This window comes from Lacerta agilis, chromosome 7, assembly GCF_009819535.1.
Source record: "Lacerta agilis isolate rLacAgi1 chromosome 7, rLacAgi1.pri, whole genome shotgun sequence".
Lineage (NCBI taxonomy): Eukaryota > Metazoa > Chordata > Lepidosauria > Squamata > Lacertidae > Lacerta > Lacerta agilis.
The window spans coordinates 73,161,938-73,185,452 of NC_046318.1; the positions used below are offsets into that span (position 1 = coordinate 73,161,938).

The window sequence follows — 23,515 nt, forward strand, 5'->3', positions numbered from 1 at the left end:
TCTTTTAAGCTTCTCCAGGGGGCATAAACCAACTGTGCAAGGTCAACTTCAAAAGTAAACCAACCGCATAAGCAGCTGGAAGCTACATAAATAGTAACCCACCCACCCCAGCTGTGGATATTGTGACAAGTGAAGGCTTACTTAAGCAATTCATTATCTTAAGAGTATTAGTTCTTGTCCTGTTCCCCCAACCCTCTTAAATGATCAAAAAACACTTTATCCACTGATGGAGTTAATTGCTAGTGAAGAGTCCTCCACAATAACTGTGGTTCATGCTCTGTATGTTTTTTATTCTATGTACATTTTTAAATGCTGTTGCCCAGGAATCTGACAGTTTTTGATAGGACTCAACTGGATCTAGCACATGCTGATGAATGTTTTAAAGGGGTAAAAAGAACAAGATAAATTCTTTCCCCATTAAAACAAAATTAACTCGAGAGATGTACAAACATGCACACTATGTTTGTTCAGCCCTGCAGGAAAATGATGGTCACCGGGATTTATTAAGTCCGGGGGGGGGGGGGAGAGGCTGAGTGCTTATCACTAAAGGGAATTACAGCTGCTGCATTCTCCCAAAATAACATGGCTCTGGCCACAAAGATGGTGCAGGGCTGGTTCAAGATATTGTATCGCCTATGCAGTTTAAAGTGCATGAATTTTGCTCTGTATACCCCGAGCATCGTGCGTTGACCTACAGATTACATGGGATACATATTGTCTCAAGTGACTTTCTGAGTTACTGGTGCATCTGGACCAAGAGAGAGAGGGAAATAGGGAGAAGGGAGAAAGCTGGCAGTTGCAAGGCCCAAAAGATTCTAATTGTGCTCACTGAATGTACAGTGGTGCCTCGCAAGACGAAATTAATTCGTTCTGCGAGTGCTGTCGTATAGCGAATTTTTCGTCTTGCGAAGCACCAACGGGGGAATAGCGGTTTGACGGGGGGGGGGGGAATCGCGGAAATTTTCCGTCTTGCAAGGCAAGCCCATAGGAAAATTCGTCTTGGGAGAAGTCTTTCGCTAGCGAATGCCTTTCGTCTAGCGAGTTTTTCGTCTAGTGAGGCATTCGTCTAGCGAGGTACCACTAACAGGATAAGTGGCAAGTTGCTATCTTCTGATGGTGGGAATGAGAAAGATATAAAGCATTTTCTTGTCTCATGTGACTGCTATAACTAACATCTGGGATCTACTCTTAAAACTTTAATGCAAACACTATGTGCGCTTAGAACATTTATGCATAAATTAATGCACTCTTTGGACAATGCCTTCCAATATGTTTACCTGCAAACACTAGAACTTGCGTAAGTTTATAAATAAGTCAGGCCGACTTTGTTTAATGAGATGACTTCTCGGTCGCCTAGATTCTTAACTGGCCTTATACAGAGGACATTTCTGACTACAGGGTCTGTTGCAACGTTAATACCATGCCAAGATTGATGTTTAGCAGCCTAAAACAGCTAACAATGGACAATGGGACCTCTGTTCCCAAAGGGTTTATACTTATAAGTACATGTTTGGAGCACTTTTTCACAGCTGGTGAAAGTGTGTCAGTAGAGTAAAATGTATAGAACACGTAAAATAAAAAACATGTCTTCACTGTACCATTATTGGGTTGTTCAGGCTGTGTAACTTGAGCCACTAGGTCCTTATTGTGCCGCAGAAACAGTATAGTATTTCGCAGGGTAAGTGCGTGATCAAAGTATCTTTGTGCTTCACCCTCTCCTGTGCTCTGAACCTAAATAAGGGAACAAAAAAAAATGCACTTTGCATGAGCTGTTTGTGCACATACTATTGACATAGAAAATTGAATTAAGATATGACAAAACATTCCCAACTCAGCATTTATTTTTTTTTTTTTTATAAGAATTTATTGGCATTTTTCCAAACAACATATACCCTCACCCACACCCACAAATACAAAACAAATATGACAAATACAAACAGTGTCAAGATTCTTGTAGTATCTTTCTAAAAAGAAAAATTTCTTTTTCCATATCTTGACCATTGACTTCCCCTGCCTTTTCACCTTCGATTTTATATCCTTAATCTATTTTATAACCATTTCTTCTGAGAAAAAAAAAAAAAAAAAAAATTAGTTCAATTATATATTTACATCAAATTATCTTTTCAACACCTTACTAGTAAATACATCACCATAATAATACCTCATCCTAGTTCTTCTTAATTCAATCTTATCAATTTCTTAACTTAATCTAAGTCTTAATCTTGCTCCTCGCATCAAATCTAATTCTTCTATCCTTAAGATTACTGCTAATAACATAAAAACTTGAAATATCTCCTTTCATATACAAACAAAAATATAACAGAGTATTGTTGACAGTATTCACCCTCCACTTTCGATTTGCCGTGGTAGACTACTTTAAATTTTGTTTAAGACTTCACCCCACACCCCCTCTGTCCATTATTCTTCTCCTGGTGGCATCGGCACTGAACATCCGTGTAACTTCTCTCTCCCAACGTCCACAGATCCAGGCACAGTCCATGTCTCTTCTTGCCACGAGTTCAGAGGTGTCCATCTCATCATCTCCCTGCTTCTTCGGTTCTTTGTAACGTTCCTTTTCTTCTTGTAAATACCTTAATTCTCTGTCCCTGGCCCCCGAGCTCACACCCCGGGGACTGGATATAACAAATCTTGACGTCGCCTTGGGGCTGCCACCCCCAAAAAGCGAATTTCTTCTCCGAAGTTGCTCACTCAGTTCTCTCCATCTTTCCATCCACTCTCTCAGCTCATTAGCAAGACATTCTTCATAAGTGTCAAAAATTTTAAAAGCCTCCTCTGTGGGCAATTGGTTCCCTTTCAGATCCCCACACAAGACTTTGACTTTCCTATAAACAAGTTCCACCTTCAAGGCAATGAGTCTCTGTTCATCTGTTAGTCCAGAGTTCAATACCAGTTCAAGGACAAAACCCAGCATACTGGCAGAGGAGGAGGAAGTGGGTGTTGTATTTCTGCTCTCCTCTTTGTTCAACGCCATTTTTCTGTGCTGAAGCGCAAACACCGCAACTTTAAATGGAGATATTTTCCTCTAATTAACTGCCCGAAAAAAGAGTTTGCCAGTCTCATGTGTTAATTTTAGCTACATTGAAACCAGTTCTGTAGCAGTAAACCCTCATTTGGTTACATTCTTCGGCTCGAAGGGAGGGAGGCAGGCTACCCTTCCCGGTCTCGAGGCGCCTTGTCCATCCCGGGGGTTAGGAGCCGCGCTACCGCAGCGCGCGGCTCCGTTTGGGGTGCGGGAAGAGCGTCCCGCACCCTGGGCTCCCCGGCTGTGCCCGCGGAGGCTCCGAACCCTTCCCCTGCCCCCCCTGTAAAGGGGGAGTGGGGGTGAAGGGACAACCGGAGCCGGGCTTCAGGGGACATGCCCCAACCGGGATGCAAATGCGGCGACAAAGCCCGCGGTGAGCGTCCAAGTTCTACCTGCGAAGAATGGAGCTAAAAACCCGGTGGTCGTGAGTAAAGATTTGGATTAAAAATCGCGTTTTTGGAACGATCCAACTCAGCATTTATGACCGTGCAGCTGCTCTGATCCTCAAAAGAAAAAACATTTACATGTCAGATGTTCAATAGCTTTGGTAAGCTATCTGCAGGTCATCTTTCTGTACTTAATTATGTGTAGCTATACATGTGATACCCTATACAGAGTTTAAACAAATGTTATGTGCAGGATGTAGTAGAAGGAAAAAATCATTTGACAATGTAATCATACAAAGCGTAATGACTGAAGAGTCTTATTTATTTTTCTTCAATTTGAATGATCAGATGAGCCACAATTACTAAAAGCAAGAGGGTGGGAGGGAAGCAATGTCTTATGGGAGACTGCTCAGCAGTGGGCTATGGGCTGCATCCAGCCCCTTAAGTGACTTATGTGGCTCCAGGTGAATTGACCAAGTTCGAACTTTCGCTCGTAAGAAAAAGGTGCTTCCAACACATATAGTCATACCCCGGGGTTGCACACACCCCAGGTTATGGACATTCAAGTTAAGAACGCCCGCAACCCGGAAGCGTTTCTGGAGCGCGCGCGACCCCCGGATGCGCAGAACGCTTCTGCACACTTCGCGCATGCGCAGAAGTGCACCAATTGTGCTACTTCCGGGTTTTTTCTTGGGGGGGGGGGAGTTTGTGTTAAGCACGCCCGTGTTACGTAGCACGATCCGGAACAGATTTTGTGCGTTACACGGGGTACCACTGTAAGTTATTTTGAAGGTTAACGTTAAATTTCTCTTTCAAATCTGAATGCATTTGTGCTGTAACTGTGAAGCCTTTAATAAATAGAATGCCAGAAGCGGTTTAGTCATGCTGGCCACAAGACCCGGAAAGCTGTCTGTGGACAAACACTGGCTCCCTCGGCCTGAAAGCGAGAGGAGCGCCACATCCCCTAGTCACCTTTGACTGGACTCAATCATCCAGGGGTCCTTTACCTTTCTATTGAAGCCTTTAATGCAAGATAGCACCGACTTAACCATATATAGCTTGACTGCTCATGCAAGGAGGTTGTGTTGGCTACCACCACCTATTATTTACCTTTTCAAGTTCTACAAGGAAACTGTCCAGAGATTCATCTGACAACTTCCCAACTTCAAACATGGTGACTGCATGACTTTTCAAATTCTGCAAGGAAGGTAAAATTGCATAACCTTGAGTTCCAAATTATTATCTACCCAGTATTCAATAAGCATTCACAATGAAGATGTAGGAATACAGAATACACACTTCTTACATTCCCTTCCTGCAAGTCAGGACTCTTTGGTTTTTCTTTTTTTTTAAATGACTAGTTTTCATTTTGACAAAGAACTTATCTCAAAACTTGTTTTTTTAAAAAAGATTTTATTAAAAAAAACACTAAAGGAATATTTTAAAGTGTTTTAACACTTTGATATTGAGTAGCTAAGAAACTTACCGGTGAGAGATTCCCCATCATTAAAAAGGCAGTGAGCGTTGAATCAAACAGGAAGGCTATGCGCTTCGTGTGCCCACCGGACAGACTCAAGCTGCTCACACTGGCAGTATCAGCTAGGGAAGCAAACACACAGAGATGTGCCATCTTAAATAGTTTTGACAACAGTGCAGCATGCTGGCCAGCTTCGTACATTACGCTAAGACTGTGGTTGCGCCTCTCCTCTCCACTCCTTTAGCTGATGTGATGAGATGAGGTAAGCCATGGTTTTGCTAAGCATGCCCTCCAAACTCAGGCCTGCAGTTCAGCTCTCCTGGGCAAACCATGAGTTGTAAACTGATAACCAAACTTGATTGAAGCCCATGGTTAGCTTGAAGAGTGCTGATCCACAAACCCAGGTTTGGATGAAACACTAAGCTTAGCTCAGCAGCAAAATGACCAAGGAAGAACAAAGCCAGCCCTGATCTTATCATCAGGAGACCAGGCCTTCACACTAAGCCAGGGGTCGGCAACCTAAGGCCCATGGGCCACAAGCGGCCCATGGGGGTTGTTTAACCGGCCCATGGACTCCCACCACCTGCTCAGGGACCCTTGCCACCTGCTCGGATGGCTCCTGTGCACCACGCTAAACTGGCGTGGAGCAGAGCGGGGACCACCTTCTGCGACGCTGGCTGGCTTCCCATTGCCTGCAGGGAACTCTTGCAGCCAATGGGAAGCTGCACACACCTCCTTCACGCTGGAAATAGCGTTCTTGCATGTGTATGTGCGTACTCTGGCCCACTGCAGTGTCTGCAGGGCCGTGAACTGGCCCAAGCCACAAAAACTTTGCCAACCCCTGCACTAAACCATGGTTTGTCTTAGCAGGATGTGCAAATCAGGCCATTGTGTCTGTCATTGAGTCTGCCCTCCTCTTGAACCTTTAACAGCTTGACATGCCCAGGGTCACTTGACATCATCAGCTGACCTTCTCTTATTTAGCAGCGGGCTTGTGCTACATCTGCAGCAACATCAGAACCGTCTGAGAAAGGCCTGAAGTGGTGCAATCCCTGTGGGTGCTATTGGCTAAACTACTGTGATGTCACAGAGAGGCTTGCTAACCTAATGTCAGGCAACCGACTACTTATGAATGGAAAAAAACCTCACCATCTCAAACTGAAGATTCATGAACAACTCTGGCCACATTCAAACGGTACAGGGATTTTATTTATGCCGTGGGCTTTTGATGACATCATGCTGGGGCAGGTCACCTTTGATACTCCAGAACGGTTCACCAAAAACATCTGAACAATGTTTGCAGCTTATTCATATAGCTAGGATATTTCCCTTCTGCAAAGCTTTAATCTACAAATGCACATCTTTTAACAGATGAATAAAGCCGTACACCTCAAAATGATAAAAATGAATGCTGAACGGTATCTCTATAAAAATCATCTACATCCTCATTGGTTCTTTTCCAACCCAGCCTAGTGGCTCTTCCTTTTTTGCATGTGGGACAGGGGGAATTCTCCCCACTTATGGATTTCCCTGCCTGCAGGGAAAAGCCAATTGGAAGTGGAGCCTTAAAGATTCTCCACATGCAGAGCAAGCTGCTTTTTCAAGCAAATGTTTTAATGTGTAGCCTAGCTCTAGCCCACATTATTCAGACCACAGAATGCCACAGTAGTGAATGACAGGCACTGACCTATACAGAACATAAAAAAGAATGTGCTGCAATGCACACAAAATTATTAGATCGGCAACCACTTGCTCTACGGCTCACCTGGATCATCTTGGCTGTTTGTGTCGGTATCTGTAGCAGATGATCCTGCCTCTTGTACAGGACTCCTGCTTTCTGAGCTCTCCCAGGACAGCAGCATCTTCTGTGGATCCAAAGTAGTTCTAAGAATGGGAAGAAGGGTAATAAGGAGAGACCTGCTGGCTCAGACTATCTAGACCAGCTTCTTGTTTCCCTCAGCAGCCCGACCAGAAGTACCAGCAGAATTTGAGTCCGTAAGTAAGAACATCCCTCTCTCAAACCCTGGCAACTCTGATGCTGTGACCCTGGGAAGAAGCACTATTTGAAAGCAGGTTGTGGCCAGGGAAGTCCCCAGAATCTGAGCAAAGATAAACTGGTTCCAGTCATGGATCTCAGGCTTTATATTCCAGCTTTAATCAGTGAGGCTGTAAATTAATGCCACGTGATTATTTTATTAAGCTATTTTGACAAGGACTGGTGGCTTTTAGTTAATAACAAGCAAGGCTGTTGAAAAGTTAAGAGCCACTAAATTCAATTGTATTTATTCCCAGTGGTGCACAGTCATACCTTGGGTTATGTACGCTTCGGCTTGCGTACTTTTCGGGTTACGAACTCTGCTAACCCGGAAGCGCAACCCGAAGCGTGCGTGTTTCGCGCAGGCGCAGAAGCGTTTTCGCAGTTTGTGCATGCACAGAAGCGTTTTCCGGGTTACATACTTTTCGGGTTATGTACAGCAACCTGGAACCAATTAAGTATGTAACCCGAGGTACCACTGTATGTGCACACGACAGTCCTGACTTCATTAAATAGCACAACTCACAAGACACATCGATATTGATGTCCTAGCGATATGCACATCTATTGGGCATCACAAGTTGGGGCACAGTCTCAAGCAACAATGTGCTTTCCCAAGCCCACATTCCCAGCAGGTTTGCAACTGCTGTCCCAGCGACATCTATGCTGGCTTGGTCATGTCTTACAGAATGGAAGATGGCAGGATCCCCAAGGATGTTCTCTTTGGGAAGCTGGCTTCAGGCACCAGGCCTGTTGTTGGCAGACCACATACTTACTTCAGCCTGTTTATAGATGGGACATTCCGCCATGATGCATGAAGATTGTCCAGATTTATTACTTGGCCCTTTTTGTGGGCAAACCCTAACCGGCAATACATGGAGACAGCATTCTAAAGTGAAGACAACATTTGCAAATCAGCACTTTGCATTCTTGTTTCACAATTTCAAAAGAGATAAAACATGTGTGTAAAACAAGTGTTGCTCCACCTCCACCCACACACACTTTAAGCAGCAATACAGGAGGCCTACCTTCACTAGTGACAGATCTATCTCCAGGACATTTGCAAGCTGAAAGGATAGAAGGGAAAAGGTTACTGGTAATTCTCAAAAATCAAATCCAGTGCGTTCATCTGCACGACCTTCTGCCACCTGCGCAAGTCAGACATATGAGCGCTAAGCTTTAGGTACAGGTCCCTAGGAGTTAGCCAAAGGAGGACAGACAGACATAATCCCAATCCCCCTTATGTGTAGAGTTCCCATGAAGTTAATTTAGCATGTCTTTTCCTGACAGATGCTTGTATGCAGGGCACAGAGAAATGCTGAAACAATGACTTACCTCGGCCACATTTGTGTGTTCATCTATTGAAACAAATATCTTGTACAACAAGGTTTCAAAATAGTCACCCTGCACTCTGTTCATAACGAAACCTTCAAGTGGGGGAACTGAAAAGAGAAGCCATGTTTAAGGTTGTGATTCAAGGATATAATTTTGATGTATAAAAAGGGGTCTGACCCCATCTTTGCTTATTAATTATCAGCATAAAAATGTTTATTCCTGCATCTCGCTCTCTCTTTCTCAAAGGAATCTGACCTAGAGAACAGAGATTCACACCAAGCTAATGAGTTACTTTGATCTTTCAAATTACATTTTACAAAACAGGAATTTTATGGTCCCGTACATCTGTGGTCTAAACCACAGAGCCTAGGGCTTGCCGATCAAAAGGTTGGCGGCTCAAATCCCTGCGACGGGGTGAGCTCCCATTGCTCGGTCCCTGCTCTTGCCAACCTAGCAGTTCAAAAGCACGTCCAAGTGCAAGTAGATAAATAGGTACCACTCTGGCAGGAAGGTAAACGGCGTTTCCATGCGCTGCTCTGGTTCACCAGAAGCGGCTTAGTCATGCTGGCTACATGACCCAGAAGCTGTCTGAGGACAAACGCCAGCTCCCTCAGCCAGTAAAGCGAGATGAGCACCGCAACCCCAGAGTCATCTGCAACTGGACTTAACGACCGTCTCTTTACCTTTACATTTACCAGACATGTCACACTTTAAATCCCTTTTAACCACCAAGGTCTACATCTTAGGTACCTACACAAGTGCTGCCATTCAATCTTATTTTGCATTTTTGTTGTGGCAAAACAAATTGAAATTTGTACTTTTAACCATCACTACAACCCTCATCTTACACACAGTTCCATTTTAATCCACACTCCAACTCCTTCTTTGTCACAACTTTGCTATTCAATCCACTCCTGAACATGTAGCACCCTTTATGGATCTTTGTTCAGAAAGCAGCAAGTCCATACTTACCTGCTATACAACTGTCGTCCGATATTGGTACATCAAGGTAAATAAAGCCTTTATTATATAAGCCTGCAGAAAGAAAAATAATGTCACTATACAAAAAACCCCACAAAAAACCCCATCAAACTTAACATTATACCATTACGCATACAGAGCACTATAGAAGCTAAGCATGTGCCACAAAACTGCATGAGGAGCACTCACGACGTGTGTTATACAGGTATCTTGCAATTTATGTGCATTTAACTAACATGATCGCAGCTTTGCATAGGTGGGAGGAAATATAAAATGTTCAGGGCTCGAGAGAAGTTACACTGGTCAGGATTCAGGCAACTTATGAAACTACTCTCAAGGAACTACTCCCAAGAGAAAGTCTCTTCCTTTAAATACCTGGGAGTCCATCTTAGTGAAGACCTAACTTGGAAGGTCAATACAGCCCAGGTGGTTAGGAAGGCCCAACAGAGACTTCATTTCCTAAGGGTCTTGCGAAAGAACAAAGTTGAACAGCAACTGATGATTTCCTTCTATCGGTCCACGACAGAAAGTGTTCTCTCATGCTGCATTACGGTGTGGTATGCTGGCTTGACAGCCATGGACAGAGAGTCCCTACGGAGGGTGGTGAAGACAGCACAGGAAATTGTGGGCTGTCCTGAGTCCGCTAGATGTTATCGCGAGAGACCATTGCCTGAGAAGAGCGAGAAACATTCTCAGGGATGACTCACACCCTGGCCAGCACCTTTTTAATCTCCAGCCCTCGGGCAGGAGATAAAGAAACACGACAAGCCGCACCAACAGGTTAACAACAGGTTAAAGAACAGTTTCTACCCATGGGCCGTGCGTGAGGCTGCTGAATGAAAGACAGCAACATTGCAGCTGACGTTTGGGGTTGGTGGTAGTACGACAGCACAGAGTGTGACAAGGACTGAGAGATTGGGGGGGGGGCTCGTTTAATCTCACTGTAAACATGTGATACAGTGACAATAAAGTATTCCTATTTCTATTCCACATGACAAAACTGCTTTTGAAATTTTGTGATACAGCATAGCATAGTTCTAGTAACAAAAAGCAAACATTTCACTGCTTTAGTGTGAATCCCTTGCAAAAGTCGCTTGGATCCTGGCCACTGCCTGAAGTATAACAGTAGGCAATAGGAATACTTTATTGTCACTGTACCACATGTTTACAGTGAGATTTAAGTACGGAAAAACAAATGCAACTGGCAGAAGTTACTCTACTGTTTAACAAAACAAAGCAAAACTCACTGTGAACTATATTGTAATCCAGAGATCCAGCAAGCTGAGGACCTGAATCAATGATCTTATCAATAGCAGATTTCTCAGAGGTAGTGCAAATCTAGAGAGAAATGTACATATTAAATCACACATTTGGAGTAACCGACAGGTCTTTATTATTCCATGCAGCTTTCAGACTGAAAAGTTTGACAATGATGAAGTGCAACAACCCACACAGAGAGCTTGTTTAGTAAGTTAATCAAGCAGCAATTAAGTACCAGAATAAACTTTTTGATAGATGATCCACCCCTGCAAAATATCATAGAGCTAGAATTCAGGGTTAGCCAATGTCTGGAAGCAGGAGAAGGACTGACAAAAATGAAATACTTCTTCTGTCATACGTAATTATGGTTTCCACTCCCATGTGATGTGGTTACAGCTTCTAACTTAGGCTGCTTTTAAAAATTCATATAGTATAATAAACGGTCTTCAGCCATGAGAACTAAACAAAACCATCATGTGAGTCGCCAGTGATGTAGGCTTGCACCTGCAGGCAGCTGTTAAAATGGAATTATGTGTCATTTTCCATAAACACTTAAGGAGTCCTACTTGCCCTTATGTTGGATGCTGTTTTGACTGCCACAGCTAGCATCACAGACTGAATCTATAAGGCAACTTGACCCATTTTCCATAAATACTGTAAGTGCTGTAACTGCAAAGTAACTGTATGAAATACCTTTGACGCAAGAACTTTCTGTGATATTGGCAGTTAAGTATTTACACATTCCTGATTTAGAAGGTGAAGCTAAAGTACATAACCTGCAATGGGACCCTATACAAATTTACTCAGAAGTAATTTCCGCTGTGTTCAAATGGATTTACTCCCAGGTAATTGTGTACAGGATTTCTGCCTGACATTTATGCAGACTAATTAATTTTTGGATTTTTGTGTGAAGATACCTTTATGTCGTCCTCTGTGATGTAACCAGCTTGTACCACCCACCATGGCTCTATTGCAATCTCAACAGGCTTCGTGGGTAGCAGATCACGGGCAGTTTTCCTTCTGAAGAATTTCTGAAGGGGTACAGTCCATTCGTGAGAGACAACAAGGAAGTAACCAAATTACTATCTTATAAAGCAGAACTAACAAATGCTCATATTTCTGGATACGGCACACTCAGGTCTTTAACCCTCCTGAACAATGTACCACAACATGGATGGGGAGGGGAACTGTGCCACTTTTCATCATTAATCCTGAGAAACAGGTTGTGCAATAAATTTACAGACTCCTTCAGTGCATTTTTAATAAAAAAATATGCAGGATAAAATTAAGACTGTTAGATTCTAGAAAGAGAAGTTTCAGTTCTGGTTTTTTGCTTGTATTTCTTTCTTTCTCTCTCTCTCTCTCTCTCTCACACACACACACACACACACAGTCTCCAAGGGGAGGGGAAAGTTTTTTTTGTTTTGTTTTTAAAGCAGTTATTTGCATTTCTGCAGTATCAAGGTTAAGCTCACATAATACACTCTAGGGCAGTGATGGCGAACCTTTTTGAGCCCGAGTGCCCAAACTGCAGCAGAAAACCAACTTTTTTATTTCAAAGTGCCAACACTGCAATTAAACCTGAATATCAGTGGGACTCTCAAGTTAATATGTTAGGGATAGTATTGTATTTTTTTAAGCTACTGCTATATATTTAACGGGCTGTGGGCTGGACTGCTAGATCTCGCGAAAGTAAGTTAATTCGGCGAATTTTAATAAAACAACCCCACCACCATCACCAAAGGAAAACACCCTAAGATACTCGAGAGGACGGCAACTTATAAGCCGCTTTTTCTTTTTTATGATCTCAGCCTCAGATGAAACCCGCAGCAGGGAAGAGGCTTCGCTGGCTGCGAGGCTGGCTGACAAAACTATGCCACAAGTGGTTTGTGAGCAGCCTAGTCGGAAGGCGCTGCCGAGCGACGGACAAAGCTGGGAGGAGGATCGCGTAGTAATTTACCTTTAAGGAAGTAGAGCTGGGGGGAGGGGGAGGAAGGGAAGAGAAGAGAGAGAGAAAGACTTTTGAGAGTTAGTTCTCCCTGCATGAACTCCGGTGTTATTCGCCGCCCCCCTCTCCGCATCTGCATACAACTTTGCAGAGGGACGAGATGGACCGTTCCCAGAAAACAGAACGCAGGAAAGGGCCAGTGGGTAAGCGATTCTGCCCAGGAGCCAGATATATAAATATACTAAAGTTTATAGGCGGAGGAGATGGTGGGAATCCCCCTTGCCTAGTTCTTAAAATAGACCGGAGCCTGGACGGCGGCGGAGTGAGGTAGATGGCGGGGAGGCTGTTCCTGCGGGCGCCCCGAGCCCTGTTACACCGGCCAGTCTGCGCTCCCCGCAGAGCCTTTTGTTGTTATAGAATCCGGCGAACAGCTGATCGGTAGTGCCCGCTGGTAGTACCTGTTGTTTTTTATTATTATTTATGTGTGGGGGTTTTGTTTTTGTTTTGCAAAAACTGGGCCAAGGGAGGAACCATAGCGGTTGCATCCCAAACCTTCCCAAATGCAGCTCCTGCCCTTTCTTCGAGAAGTTTGACTTCCTCCTTACCGGAGAGCGCTCGGGCAGTCGGAGGAGGTAGCTAAAGACATGCGAGAGCCGTCACCACAGCAACGGCGCCTCCCGGACTGTGAAGGCGGTTGGGAAGAAAAGCCCACCCGGCAGTGCAAGGCGGGAAGCAAACGCCGCTCAGCTCCGGCACAGCTCCGCCTACCCCTGCGCAGGGACGCGCGCCCCCTGGCGGCTTGCTAGGGTCTTAGTGAGACTTTTCTTCGCGCCATCCCAAACACCGCTCGGATGGAAGCGGAGGTGGCCGCCTACTCCTCCAATGCACCAACCCTGTGTGCACATGTTTGAGTAAAGAGTTCCACATTTGCCTCCTTCCATCCTTCCTTCCACCCGAACATGTATAGCACTGCCGTTTTACTTAGGGATGGCATCGCCGGCGGGGCCACGCGGCTCCCCCCCCCAGCTCGCAGCGCTCAAAAGGAGGGCTTCCCCTTCACCCGCCGCCCCTGGCCCAGCCCGCCGCTGCTGTTACCTCCTCGTCATCGTCCCCTCGCGTTGAATCCTCCGCAGCAGCCAGCAGCAGCAGCAGCCAAACACCACTGGGACAGGCGCCAAGGAGGGAAATTGCTGCTGTCTGCTGCTGCGCCTGCGCTGGCAGGACGCATGAGCAGAGCAGCGCGGCGGCGCCATTTCCCCGCCCCTGGCGTGCCAGCAGAGAGAGCTCTGCGTGCCAGCTGTGGCACGCATGCCACGGGTTCGCCATCACTGCTCTAGGGTAAGGATGCCATGACAGATGACATAACTCTAAACATGTAATGGATGCCAGGCACTCAATGCTTGCTGTTTATAATGCCAACTCTAAGCAGCTGCACATAAATCTCTGGACACAATTCATGGATTTGCTTTTGCTCTATAAAGACCTCAGTGCCCTTAGATTAACATTTCTAGAGGGTTGCTTTCTTCCGCTATGTTTCATCACATCCTGCAAACTCAGGTGAGAACCACTTGCTATATACTTTCCATGTATCAAGCACACAGAACAGGATACACTGAATGAGATGAGATGACGGCGTGGCATTGATAATTTATGAAAGCCATTTAATGACTCTGAAGAAGAAGAAGAAGAAGAAGAAGAAGAAGAAGGAGGAGGAGGAGGAGGAGGAGGAGGAGGAGGAGAGTTTGGACTTGATATCCCACCTTTCACTCCCCTTAAGGAGTCTCAAAGCAGCTAACAATCTCCTTTCCCTTCCTCTGCCACAACAAACACTTTGTGAGGTGAGTGAGGCTGAGAGACTTCAGAGAAGCGCGACTAGCCCAAGGTCACCCAGCAGCTGCATGTGAGGAGTGGGGAAGCAAACCCGGTTCACCAGATTACGAGTCCACCGCTCTTAACCACTACAGCACGCTGGCTCTCTGGTAACATTCAGAACAAATTACTGCAATATGTTATACATGGGACACGACTGCCTTTTAAGACTGCTTGAAAACTGCAGCTAGCCCAGAATACAGCAGCTTTTGCCAGTCCCAATTCAACTGGTTCATTTCAGAGCACAGCTCAAAAGTGCTAATGCTAAAGCCTTAAATCAGGGACGGGGAACCTGAGGCTCCATAGATGATGCTGGACACCAGCTCCCATCATCCCTGGCCCTTTACCACATGAACTAGAGATAATGGGAGTTTGAGTCCAATGACACCTGGAGGACCAAAGGCTGGCTTTCTCCCACCTGCATTTCCTGTGTACTGAGCTCTTCAACGGAGGCTCTTCTTTGGGCTCTCCCACCTTCTGAAGCAAGGTGAGTGCATATTTATGATGCATAACCTCTTTTATACACTGTGTACCATTTTCTATTACAGTGGATGTTAAGCTCGAGACTAAGCCAATCCAGAAGGATTTCTGGAGATCAGTGGCACAAATGACCCATTATGCCGGATTATGAAGATGCCACTGGGTTTTGCTCCCCTCAGTATACGACTAGTTAATTTTTCTGCTAGGGCTGTAACCCACACTTTGGACAACCAAACTTGGTCCAAATATTAGATCACATAGAAGAGAGAAGGGAGGGGAACCATGAACACCTACTTTGGATGATCTACACTGGTTCATTAGGTCAATGTACTGGTTTCTTCCTATGCCAAGAAGTCTCAGGCCTGGGGGGGAAAGGAAGTTTTTAAGTCCCTCAAAACAGAGTTATACTTATAAAACTATTCTGAGCCAAAGGAACATTATTGCATAGTACTGCTTTCATATGTTGCTTCGCAGACAAACAGCAGAATTTTCAGAAAGGCTGGTAGATGTATCATCTATGAGAAGATGAATTTGAAGCCTGCCACTTGCTATTCAATTGGAAGTACTCATCCGGGCAGGCACAAGAGACAGGGCCTATTATGTGGTGGCCCCCAGAATATAGTCCTCCCCTTTAATATCCACACCACAGATTTTTTTAAAAGGGTTTTTTTAAAACTCAGCCTTGTGTTTTGGAAAAAAAGGGTAGTGTAAATCAAATACTATTTTAAAGTCTAGTTCTCCCTCTGACAGACTTGGCCAGCTCAGCCAGCAGCGGTGTTCCTCTTGAACGGCATGTGGATCTGGCATAACTTTACTTCAGCTTGTTTAATGTGTCTTGTGTATATCACCGCTCTCTTAGCAGTTGTATTGGAGCTGTGGGCTTTAGATAATAATAATAATAATAATAATAATTTATACCCCGCCCTTCCCCGCCAAACCGGGCTCAGGGCGGCTAACACCAATAAAATCACAACAAAAACATAAAACAATTCATTAAAATACAGATTAAAATACAATTTAAAATTAAATCTAAACTGCAGCCTCATTTTTAAGTAGCCCACCAATCACACCAAAAGGATCTGCATTTGGTACAGCGAGAAGGGGTTTTTTATGTCACCATTTGGTCTGCCTCTGTAATAACACCGTCAAAAGTGACAACTGGAAGATGGGTAGCCTCAGAAGTGGGCAACCCATCAGAAGTTATTACATTATAATTTACACACTGGTTCATTTACTCCCAAGAGTTACTGTGTCAACAGCTATCTCTGTTAAAGCTAATGTGCTGCAGTGCTAAATGGGCAAAGTGAAACGATTTTAAGTTATGTAAATGCAATTCTTCTGGCCTATTGCTCAGGCAACAAATAATTATTAGAAAAGAAGATGCTTAACTTGTGGGTTATATGTTTTATTTCCATAACTGGTTTGGGGTTATTTTTTTTTCATCAGTATCTTTTTTTGTTCCCTTTTCAAACATCAGGCATGTAATCCCCACAATTAAACAAATGTTACAACTTCAAAAAGGAATTATCATGCAGCTGTGCTTTTAAAACTAGACTTCCTTAAAACATGTTTTCCAAATGGAAATTTGTTTAGCTTGTGGAAACAGAATGAAATCTTATACTTACAGTCTGCAGCAGTGAAGTTGGGCAAACAATCGTAGCTTTTTTCACTGTTCATTATATCCTTTGCAAAGGAAAATAAAAGTTGCAGTGTCAGCTTGACTGACTGTACTTCTTCATTTTCACAACTGTGAACTGATCAGTAAATATTTGGAAAACTACTCTGCACCCAAACCCCAGTTTATGGGGGGGTTTGTGTTTATCCGTTAGCTTGCTTGCTTGCCGGGGAGGGGGAAGGAGAGGAAATGGAAGTCCATTGGATGCAACCTAGTGAAAACAAAATTCTAACTCAAGAACCTAAAATTAGATGCACAAAATGAAGTAGATTTTAGGGAAAACTACAACCAGATCTAGATATGCACAGAGTGTGTCCTATTCATTTCAACTGAGAAAAATGATGTGAACACAACAGCAGTGCATTTCGGGGCTTCCCTCACCAAAATACATTTGGAGATGGGAGGGGTAGCAGAGAGAGTGAAAAATGGGGGTGGAATTGTAGTGACCCAGGTGACGCTGTGGGTTAAACCACAGAGTCTAGGGCTTGCTGATCAGAAGGTCGGCAGTTCGAATCCCTGCCATGGGGTGAGCTCCCGTTGCTCGGTCCCAGCTCCTGCCCACCTAGTAGTTCGAAAACACGTCAAAGTGCAAGTAGATAAATAGGGACCGAGCCAGCGGGAAGGTAAACGGCGTTTCTGTGCACTGCTCTGGTTCGCCAGAAGCAGCTTTGTCATGCTGGCCACATAACCCGGAAGCTGTCTGCGGACAAACGCTGGCTCCCTTGACCTATAGAGCGAGATGAGCGCCACAACCAGGGGCCCCTTTACCTTTTATTTCTACATCAGGGTCTTTTCCTGGGAGTCTCCTCATGAGAAGAAAAGACTCCCTGGAAAAGACCCTGATGTTGGGAAAGATGGAGGGCACAAGGAGAAGGGGACGACAGAAGATGAGATGGTTGGACAGTGTTCTCGAAGCTACCAACATGTGTCTGACCAGACTGTGGGAGGCAGTGGAAGACAGGAGTGCCTGGCGTGCTCTGGTCCATGGGGTCACGAAGAGTCGGACACGACTAAATGACTAAACAACAAATTTCTACAATGGCACAGGTCCCGTGCTCGGAACAGATTGCTGGATTGAGGCACAGGAGGCATGTGAACCTCACAATCCTCATGCCACTGATTTTGGAGCTGCCCTACATAAATTTCAATGGATCTCTGTCGGTGTTCCAAGGACATAGTGTGCATAGGTTCTCCCCTTTCTATTTCATCTTTGCAAACACCTTGGGAGGGCTTCCCCAAAGTCACCCAGTAAACTTCATGGGTGAACATGAAAACATATACCCATTATGCACCAGCTCTGGGATTATTCCAGTTTGGTGATTATGGCAGATATACTGCAGCCAAGACATTAGATGCTACAGGAACAGTCATCACCAGCAACAGAAAGAGAGAGGACTAATGGATTATTCTCTTCCATGGTATCTTTAAAGGTCTTTAGTTCAACGCATAGGGGTAATCCTAGACCCAGTCACCTTGCAGCGTAGCAAAAGGTTGTAATGGAAATGCATTTGAAGAATGGCAGACCAAGAATAAATCACCCCCCTGAGCTCACTGAAGGAAGGACTTGAGATAATAAATATAACAGCAGCTCCACTTGCTCTATGCAAAATGCTGCTTTAGCAATACCAGTAACCAAGCCTCTGTGTGCTCTACTGCAGTCTAAGGATGGAGGCAAAAATGGCGTATTTTTGTGGAGTTCAGTGGCAAAACTCTCACTAGAAGCAGCAGGGCACAAACTACACATTACCAGCAATCATCGATCAAATCTGCACCATGCTACACATTGTTTCTCCCCTATGTCGAGAGATGCCTCAAGCGCTGTTTGCTGCTTTCTCTGAATACAAGTTTGCAAGCTCCTTCATCAGAGTTAATTTGGCTGCAAGCCCAAAATGCCACTGCAAATGGTGGCTGCGTTTCCTGCCGCTGATTACCAGCAGCAGCCTGGCAAAAAGCTAACAATAATGGGCACGTGACTCCAGCTGGCAGGCATCATGTTACGCTGCAACGCCACAAACTCCTGGGACACACAAAATGCCTTGTTTAAGCATTTATCTAAACTCACCTCCATTATTCCTGTGTAATACGAAAAGGGGGTTATCCTCAAGCCTTTCACCATGATGTCAGACAAGTGGTATGGGTACAACATGAGGTGCTCTCTGCTGTATTTCAACAGTTCCTCGTAGTATCTGCGTTCATCTTTTTTGACATGCTTAACTGGGAGAGTAAAGAAAAGTCAGCAGGTTGTAGCAACACTCTCCACAAATCAGAAATGCTAAGGATTTTTACGGGGAGTGATTTTGGGAGAGGAGATCCATTTGCACAGAGATTTGGATCCTGCTCTGTATATTCACACAAAGCGGGGGGGGGGGGGGGGAGAGAATGCAAAGAGATGAAGTATGTTGCACTTCATGGCACAAAAGAGAGGACATCTTATGACACATACTGTTGCTATTGCAAATGCACTATCATTATCTGACACTGAGTTAGTTCCCAAAAATCCAGACTTAAAATGAAGGCAGCCAACTAGCAAAGTTCCTGAAGTAAGTTCATTCTAAGATAAGGAACTTGGAATAAGCTTGTACGGGGCTGGTGGGCAGTCTGTGGCATGGGGAATGGTCCTATGCCATCTTCCAGCCACCGCCTGAAGCTGCCCTGTTCATCCATCTCATGGGTGTCCTCCTTTTCCCCATTAATTTCCTTCTTATTTTTCTTTGGCACTTTGAAGTGTTTATTAATACAAAAATGATCAGTAGTGGTCATACAATTTTACTGAATTCCAGCTGAGGACAGGTTTCTCTGATGTAAGCTGTTATATATGACAATATCTGTTTTCAAAAGCCCTTTCCCCCACTCCGTTTCTCTACTCACCTAAGTTATTTCGGTACCGTAGCTGATTGCGAATACTATAGAGCACAACCTGCTTTTCATAGTCTCGCTGTGAGTTTCCAAGCCCCTACGAGACAAAGCATAGAAATGCAACGAAATGAATAAGCGAGCAATCCTGTACACAAGCAGCTAGCGTAGAACAAACTGGTGTAATTTAACCTGGTATAAAGTTACAGGTACACCAGATCCACACTCCATTCAGCAGTGGGGCTACCACTGGCTGAGTCAACCTAAGCCTGGCAGAGAAAAAACAAGCCTTTAAAATAGTGTTTAGAGTTGTACCACCCTTTCTACCAGCTTAACTTATGCCAAGTCACATGACAGAGCTGCACAGGCTTAGGATCCAGTGTACATCTTCCCTTTCTGGTCCCACACACAGAACACTCCTTTTCCGGGGCTTACACTGGATTAAGGTCTGCTGGGCTTGGCTCAGGTAGTTGAGGCCTGGCTGAGCCAGGATGAGCTCACATACCTGCATCTGAGCCAAGGATGAGGGAGTTAAGCCAGCTCAGCTGCAGATGTGCTGGATCCTAACCTTCGCATCCTAGTCGATCTCAAGTGCTGGACAAGTTGTTGATCCTCAGCCCAATAGGCAAATTTACAGCTCAGGCTTGCTGAAAGTTGAACTGTAAGATTACCCTTCAAGAGTTTTATCAAGCAACTTGGCTTAGACCAACAACTACTAAGTGTTAGATGAATTGTCTGGTTTATACACATATAAGTGGTGCTTTTGTAGTTCTACAGATAATTAACCAACACAAATCAATACAGAGCTCCTGCAAGAAGCTAGTAAGTACATTAGTCTTGTAAATAAGCCCACAAAAAGTGATCAGCCTGGAAAAAGAATCTAGTAGCCTGCCTGGGACTGGCAAAGGAGACACAGAGAGCACCATCCCACCACCAGATTTGTGCAGGTGGAGGTGCCTATGGCCTTAATACACCATCATTTCCCTAATGCAGGAAAAGAGAACCTGTGGTCCTCCTGATATTACTGGACTACAACACCAACCATCCCTGACTAATGGCCACTCTGGTTGGGACTGATGGGAGTTGGGGTCAAGCAACACCCGGAGAGCTACAACTTCCTCATTCCTACCCTAATGTGACAACGTGAAGAGCTCTGCTTTGCCCTCACGTAATTGGTGCTTGAACTTTCCACACCACTGCTTTTTCCTTTTGTATTGTGCCTACAAGATTGTGAGTATCTGGGCAGATTGCCTCGTATTTTAATCTCAATACAGCATATCAAACATTTCAGGCAGATTGCAAGTGGTAGATAACAATGTTTTCCTATGTGTGGCTTTTGAGGTAGGTCAGAGGCGTCCTGTAGCTCAGTGGAAGACCCCATGTTTAGCAGATAGAAGGTCACATGTTCAGCCGCTGGCATCACAAGTTAAAGACACGTCCAGCAAGAAGGCCAGGGAAAATTTGGGAAACTGCTGCTGGCCAATCAAAAGGAAAATACAGAGCTAGATGCACTAAGGCTCTGTATCGCAAGACAACTTTGTATGTTCATATGCTGCTGCTTCCCCTTCTAATAAAAGCCAGTGTGGTAAAGCAATTCGAGTGTTGCCCTAGACCACACCTAGCCACCCCTTCAATTCTTCATTTACTGTGGGTGTTCACTATCCTACGTCATAGGACATTCCTGAAGAAAAAAAATGGAAGCATATCTGCCCCCCTGATCTCTTTGGAGGAAAGATTGGATTAAAATAACAGGTACAACAGAACAACAGCATTAGGACTACAGCAGAGTGCACAGACTATTCAACTAAGTAACTCAAATCAGACCAACTGAAATTAATGGACATAACTCAGTAAATGTTCATTAATTTCAATGGGTTTACTTTGAATAAAACTTAAAACAAATGCTCAAAATCCTATGTCAACCAACTGAGGTCAGCTAAAGGTGGGGACTGAACATGCACTTAAAAACAAGGAACAGGGTGTCCCTCAGCATGCACCAGAAATTTGTTTTTAGCATTTGAATGGAGTTCACTGCATTTTACACAAAAATCCACTTCTACCTTTCCTCTCCAAGGTTTCTTCACTTCAGCAACCTAATTTAGAGCTTTGTTGTTGCAAATGCTTTAAAAAATGAGGAATGAAAAATTCCATATTGGTATGGTTCCCATATATCACCTAGGTAAACAGAAGTAATATCAGACCTCCAGCCACACATGTTTATTTATGGAGGGGCTATGTCAGATAGTTGAAGCCTTGGCAATGCATCCACTGATTTAATTACAGTATTCGACAGTGTCTCCGCTCAAGTTTTCCTTCTTATGTGACTGACGTTTGCATGTAATAATACACTACAGGTTTTGCTGAAGTTGATCAATGGCATTTTATTACAATACCAATGAAATATTCTACAAAAAGGAGGAAAGGAAACACTTTCAGATCTACTGCAAATGATCTACAGGTACTAGTGCAGTAGATCCTCATCTACCTTCTGTTCACCCCATGTTCAAATTAATCTCAAGAAGCAGCATGGTGTATGCATACAATTGCCTGCAGGAAAAATGTCGTTGGCTGGCCCTGAAAAGTAGCAGACATTTATGCAGGTGAGGATGGGCCAAAGTTCAACAAGTCTGACAACAAACATTGACTTGGCAGTACCTGTTCTAATACTAGGTAAGAGAAGGAAAGGGTGAAGAAAAGTTAGCATTTCAGTCTTATTGGGTTGTTTTATTTACTGCATTGTGTGACATATCAAACATTATGACTGTCTATGAACGCCGCTGTACGGGGGGGGGGGGGGCAAACCTGAATACTGGGGGAAGGCCAGTTAAGCCACGCATAATCAATCACATGACGCAGTGCACACACACCATTTAAATGAGAATGCCCAACAACTTTGTGGGGTCCAGCCCCTACAGCCCCTAGAATTTGGCTCCTATTGCAATGTAGCATCCACATGATAGTAGTGCAGAGATGCTTTTAGCTAACTAACAAATGAACAAACAAGTACCTAGGAGGAAAAAGTCTCTACACACCATGGGTGAAAAGGACAATTTGGAGTAGATCAGCAAGGATTTGCAACCAGTGTCAACCACAAAATGATTCTGCCCGCTCCCCATTCCCCCACTACACTGCTGAAATGAATAAACGTCAGGGTTACTAGCAATGGACTTAGAACTGTGGAGCTGGAAGGTTCCACGAGGGTCATCTAGTCCAACCCCCTGCAATACAGGAACTCCACTAGATCATACATGACAGATGGCCATCCAACCTCTGCTTTAAAAACCTCCAAGGAAGCAGAACCCACCACCTCTCACGGGAGTCTGTTCCACTGTCCAAAAGTCCCCACCTTCGATGTTTATTGGGCATTTCTTTGTTTGTAACTTGAAACCCACTGGTTCGTGTCCTAGCCTCGGGAGCAGAAGAGAGATGGGTTCAAGTTCTGCCGCTCAAAACAAAAAAGAAAACGAATGGGCTTAGCAGGGGGGCTCAAGCCTTCGCCCCTGGCGGAACCTCGGACTTCTGAGAAAAGCACGAAAGCGGAGCCCGAGGAGCCTGAAGTCCGCTTGGGTGGCACCTATCCGGTTTTACTCGAGAGCAGACCCACCGAAATCAATGGGCATGTCCCAAGTTGGGGCCCCTGTCCGCCCCGTCCTCGCTCAGTAGCGAGATCCTACGGAGTTCCTGCTACACAGAAGGGGAAGCGAAAGTGGAGGAGGAGGTCTCTGCCGATGGCTATTGGAGGGGTACGGGAAGCCAGAGGGGTCAGTTCTAATAGGGGGGGGGGAGAGAAAGAGCCGCTTTTCTACAGGTGCCGGGAGGGGTCAGTCCGTACCTGCTTGACGCTGGCGGGGAGGCGGGCCCAGGGGTAGTTGTGGCGAATGTGGAACTCCACGTCCACATTCATGGCAGTCTCCCCCGGGTGGGGTGTGGTGGGAAGGGTCGGGGGCGGCGGTTGGCGGCGGCGCCCCCCGCCCCTCACACAGCCTCTGCCCCCGGACCTTGAGGAGCGACGCGGCGGCCCAAAGCTGGACCTTCGCTCAGCCCGCTCTCTCGCCTCTCCTCCTCCTCCCTCTCGTCTCCTCACAGCGCGCTTCCGCGTTACGGGCGCCGGGAGCCCCGCCCCTCCGCGCGACGTCGCTTCCGGTCCCCTCGAGTGGGAGGAGCCTCGAAGAG

The 23,515-nt window shown here is 45.1% G+C and overlaps 1 protein-coding gene across 1 annotated transcript in view; it reads right to left on the reverse strand.

Moving 5' to 3' along the window:
• The window catches only part of FAM91A1 (family with sequence similarity 91 member A1), a 31,880-nt gene extending 8,576 nt beyond the window's left edge, over positions 1-23,304 (reverse strand). The window contains exons 1-15 of the mRNA XM_033155816.1: positions 23,175-23,304; positions 19,358-19,442; positions 18,552-18,703; positions 16,440-16,497; positions 15,109-15,176; positions 11,435-11,548; positions 10,505-10,595; positions 9,249-9,311; positions 8,277-8,383; positions 7,970-8,008; positions 7,718-7,830; positions 6,672-6,790; positions 4,916-5,028; positions 4,540-4,626; positions 1,599-1,731 (exon numbers count right to left, since the gene is read on the reverse strand). Of these exons, the coding sequence (XP_033011707.1) occupies positions 1,599-1,731; positions 4,540-4,626; positions 4,916-5,028; positions 6,672-6,790; positions 7,718-7,830; positions 7,970-8,008; positions 8,277-8,383; positions 9,249-9,311; positions 10,505-10,595; positions 11,435-11,548; positions 15,109-15,176; positions 16,440-16,497; positions 18,552-18,703; positions 19,358-19,442; positions 23,175-23,246 (1,414 nt within the window). The 5' untranslated portion in view covers positions 23,247-23,304. The remainder of the gene's footprint in view (positions 1-1,598; positions 1,732-4,539; positions 4,627-4,915; positions 5,029-6,671; positions 6,791-7,717; positions 7,831-7,969; positions 8,009-8,276; positions 8,384-9,248; positions 9,312-10,504; positions 10,596-11,434; positions 11,549-15,108; positions 15,177-16,439; positions 16,498-18,551; positions 18,704-19,357; positions 19,443-23,174) is intronic.
• Positions 23,305-23,515: the final 211 nt, after the last annotated feature.